We start from the raw sequence: 4,671 nt of genomic DNA, 5'->3' as shown, positions 1-4,671 counted from the left end.
ATGACTGATGTAAACATGCAGTGTGCATCGGAAAACAGCTTTTAACATGAATGTAATATTTAGTCATTGTTTTTAGAGAAAGTGTTAGTCAATTTGAGAGTGGTAATATTGCATTTTTAATTTTAAGAGATGCACCTTTTTATCCACATGGTGGCAGTATTAAGCCACCTGTGCTCTTTCTTTTTTTGTACTTCTGAAACACACACTAATCGTATTGTAACATATGTTTTCATATCTTATTTCTTCTCCAAATGCTTTGCCTCAGTCCATATGAGTGTGTGCTGACACTTTTCAACTACTTCGGCATACTGGGGAGGGAGCATGTGGGTGTTTGCTAGTGCACGTGTTTCATATATTTATATACATTTAATTGACAGCGGTTAAATTATGAATGTTTGTGCTCAGGTAATAACATGTGATCATCAATGCCTCCTTTCAAATTAAAATGTTCTAACCTGCAACCTGATCTTTGAGGATGTGGATCGTTCCACTGCATACAAGACCAGCAGTGGAATGTAAATTAGTACATGATCTCAATTTATTGACCTAAATACTTAGTTAGATCTAGTATCTTAATTCAATGTTATGCTTCTTTATATTTTGTAGATAATAGGTCCATAAACCTACTTTAGGTTTTAAATCTGGGACTTTTTTAATGCTCTTCCACTTTAAAGTCTGATATACTTTCATATTTTATTAGTCATTTTCTTAGTGGTTTTTCTTGTAAACATTTCCCTTCTTTTTTCCCCCCTAAGCATAAGGTATCAGTACTTTTACTTCAGGAAATGATCTGAATACTTCTTCCCTCACTGTCTAAGTCACAGCTACAATTTGATGGTGTCGGTTGAAGGTTTTTAGTAACATTATTGTCCACAAGGTCATTGATTTAACTGTAATAATAAAGGGAACAGTCTGGTTGGTTTGCATTGGAGTTATTAATAGCTCACTTTGAGCTAATACTCCCGTCATCAGTTAATCATTAAGGTTCAATGCTCCTGGCGTGGGAGTGTCTTTGCTGAACACACCTTGGTCGACAATGTTTTAAGACGTCACAAGACTCAAATTCCCCACATTTTAATTTTTCACCTGTTAAATATACCACTTTTCTTATACAATCATTGAGTTGGAAAATAAATTTCAAGATGCATACATAAGAAATCACAACAGCCTCGAGCATGTTGGAAATATTGTCCTCTGTTTAGTTTCTTCTCTTCATATAACGTATCATAAAGGGCAGGAAAGAGGTGCTGCGCCTTATAAGGAGCAATTAAATATGTCAAACAACAAATACATTCCTTGTTACGAAAAAGAAAAAAAAGTATATTTTTGACAGCATTCACTCGTATTGAAATGTTCAGGAGTAATAATCTATATAGAAAACGTAAACAGATTACATTCAAGCAATGTTGTTTTTTTACTAAGTCCTCCTTCTCCAAAGTCTATATTCAAGTTTCAACGATATTCATTTTCTTGAGGCTTTTAAATACTCCGTCCACACACAGATTTTGGCAGTAGTGAGAGTTGAAGACACTAGGTTTGCGTTAGATGCAGATTTGAAAAACTAACACTGGGTAAAAACAGCGCTTTGACCCAGTGCTGCTGAACAAGTCAAACACTTCCAGCGGTGCAAGTGCATCTATATTTTATTAAGTAATCCTACAAGGCAAAGCAAACAGTTTGGGTGTTTATCCCATATCAGGAACAAACTGTTCCAAATTCTAAAAAAATCACTTTCGATCCCCAAACATACTGAACCACAAATCTGTCAAGTACTTCGTCTTTGGCCATTAGCCCACTGAGAGACCTTGCAAAAGACTTCCGTAGGTACTTTAGGTGGGTACAAAATAAATTCCTTTCTGCCTGCTAACAATAAACAAAGCCCACCTCTGTGGAAAATCCAATTATCCAATCAAGTCACCATGGTAACAACAAACAGCCCCAAGGTCTTTTGCAGACACTGGTGTGCCTCTTCACAATTTGAGGAATGTTTCTCCATCTTACTTCCTACCACCCAAAATATGAGTGCCATGTTGTTCTTCCTCCCTTCAGGAAAGAAAAATAAAGAGCTGTAGCAAAAGTCTTCCCTCCGCTGCCCTCTACCAAGAGGAGAAAAAGGGCCGCTTGCAGTGGAAGGTTTGTGTGAAGGCGTTGCCGAGGGTGACCACGCGTCCCTGCCCCCCCGAGCGGCTGCGCTCCACCACCACCCGCGGCATCTGCACCAGCTGGATGGGGCTCTTCCCGTCCTTCAGCGCCTGGGTCAGGTTCAACACCTGGTGATAAACAGGGGTGGTCATGTATGACATAGAGAAAGCAGTTTTCATTGTTGCATTGCTTGATTTTGAGAGTATGTGAAGTTAAATTGAGAGGGCTTGATGAGGTACTGATCCATAAACACTGTTATATGAAGCATCTGTATATACTCAGATCTGAAGCTGGTAAAGGTGCAGCTAGCTGTAATGACTTGTATACTGCAGCGTAGCTTGTGAATTTACTCCAGGTGTAACTAAAGTCTGATTTAAGTGTTGATTATATTTCACATAATTAATCCAAATCTGTAAAGTAACTAAGGGCGCAAAATAAATGTAGTGTCTCACATGGAGTAAAAGCACAGGATTTACCTCTGAATTGTTGTGGAGTAAAAGCACAGGGTGTACCTCCTTGTTGTGGAGTAGAAGTACGAAATAGCATAACATGGACATACTCCAGTAAAGTACAAGTATCTTGAGTAAATGTATGACATAGTTACTTCCCACCTCTGCTCCATAACCCAAAGCTACTCGTGTTCTTCAGGCAACATCGACAGCTTCAGTTCTCTGTAATGGCTGTCTGACAGCAACGTAAAATGGTGAAGATACTCCTAAAGGAGCATACACATAGACTTTAGGTGGCTGAAATGGGTTTTGCTGCTGCACCTGTCCACACCAGAAAAGCCTGTTTCTTTAAACTGGGGGAGGGCTGATTGCCAACTACTGTAGTAATGCACTGACTTTGGATAAGTACCTCATACAACCACACTTAAAAAAATCCAAAACTACCCTGATTATGCTCCCCTGATAAAAAAAAAAAGACAATTAATCATAAATTATTTCTTTTTTTCCTCTCAAACCAAACTCGTGTCAGCTCTAATGGAATATAAAACATGTATTATGTATTGTAACCAGAAAATGACAAGTACACTAAAAGAACAATATAAAAAAAGAGCCTTAAGCAATGTTATGATACTTCTATGACACGCTTAGTTGTCACAAGGATAGGCATGAAAATAGACAGGAGTGGATGGAGAGAAATTAGGTCAAGGCGGTTAGGAATGAAGTCATTAAAAAACAACCAAAGTGACTGAAAGTAGGGCACAGAAGAGAGAAAGGACAGTAGGAAGGATATATATCAAAAGAACGAGATACAGGAGACGAAGGCAGAGAAGCTTTTGAAAACAGTCAAATTCCACTTTAAAAAAAAATAACCTCACCTGTCCCCTCATTACAGACATCTGTCTCTCAAACATGGTTTTATCGAAGCCTTTATCCGTCTGAAGGGAACAACGATGACACATGTTAGCGGGAGTCTTGTGACAGCTGTTTGTATACAGCTGTTAGAGGGAGGAAAAAAGGTGAGGTATTCTGTACCTTGAACATCTCATAGAGGTCCTCACAGAGGTCCTGGACAAAGTTCATGTCAGAGAGGCGGGACAGCACCAGGTCTCGGGTCTCCTGGGAGAAGGCCACCTTAGCCTGGGGGAGCCATGCCCAGTGGAAGGGGTCTGATTGGGTGAGGAACAGTAGATTTAGTTTTGAGCTCTAACAACATGCAACAAGCGTTTAACCACCCCATAGGCTCGAAAATGACATTCCCAGAACAATTGACTATATCTTCACTTCTAAAAAGGGGTAAATTAATAATCTTTTTTCTCAAAGCAATGATAAACCTGTGAGTTGGATGTAGAAAAGTCAGAATCAATATAGAATTTTTTTATTTTAAAGTAAATTCAGATTGAATATAGTAAAAACATGTAAATTATAGTGTCCGTCCAAAAAGAAAAACATTACTTATAGTGAAAACCACCCTTGAATGATGATAGTAGACTAAAAGCTTTAGGAATCCAAACGATAACATATAATAAGTACCCTGTATCAAGATTGATGCAAAACAAGTGACATTTGACCTTTTTAGAGAGATTTAGAAAAAGAAAACACTACTGGGGTAATTTGGTGTATTTTCCATATCTATGGCCCCCCTCGGTCGATTTTGATGATTTTCACCTCTTTTTAACCGTTAGAGCCAATAGAATAGAGGGGAAGTTCCTAAAATCCATCTAAACATTACCCATTGGTGAATGAGTGATGCGTAGCCAGAATGCCCAAAACCGGAAGCTGTCATACACTCTCGTAGCTATCATAGCAGCTATATATGAAAACTCCGTTATTGACATAAATATGATGGATTATCAGTAATCATTTCAAAGTGACACAGTCACATTGGATTAACCTTCAGCAGCGTTTTTATCGTTTTAATGCCATTGAACACAACTTTTGATCAGAAACAGCAAAAGGTAAGACATATTTGTAGTTTTTGCTCCGTAAAGCTACGTGGTGTGTTGTCTGGGTTTGCTCACCCTGCCACAAGCTTTGGTCGCACAGTGATGATACTTATATTTCCAGAATCTGTGAGACTCTC

The 4,671-nt window shown here is 38.6% G+C and overlaps 1 protein-coding gene across 2 annotated transcripts in view; it reads right to left on the bottom strand.

The window, feature by feature from the left end:
* Positions 1-1,058: 1,058 nt before the first annotated feature.
* The window catches only part of pi4k2b (phosphatidylinositol 4-kinase type 2 beta), a 21,320-nt gene continuing 17,707 nt past the window's right edge, over positions 1,059-4,671 (bottom strand). For both annotated transcript variants that reach the window (XM_010795416.1, XM_010795417.1), the window contains exons 9-11: positions 3,624-3,757; positions 3,467-3,526; positions 1,059-2,270 (exon numbers count right to left, since the gene is read on the bottom strand). In XM_010795416.1, coding sequence (XP_010793718.1) covers positions 2,097-2,270; positions 3,467-3,526; positions 3,624-3,757 — 368 coding nt within the window. In that variant the 3' untranslated portion in view covers positions 1,059-2,096. The remainder of the gene's footprint in view (positions 2,271-3,466; positions 3,527-3,623; positions 3,758-4,671) is intronic.

This window comes from Notothenia coriiceps, unplaced genomic scaffold, assembly GCF_000735185.1.
Source record: "Notothenia coriiceps isolate Sejong01 unplaced genomic scaffold, NC01 NC01_scaffold00037246, whole genome shotgun sequence".
Classification (NCBI taxonomy): domain Eukaryota; kingdom Metazoa; phylum Chordata; class Actinopteri; order Perciformes; family Nototheniidae; genus Notothenia; species Notothenia coriiceps.
Note: the sequence above shows the minus strand (reverse complement) of the source record. Positions and strands in the feature narration are given on the sequence as shown.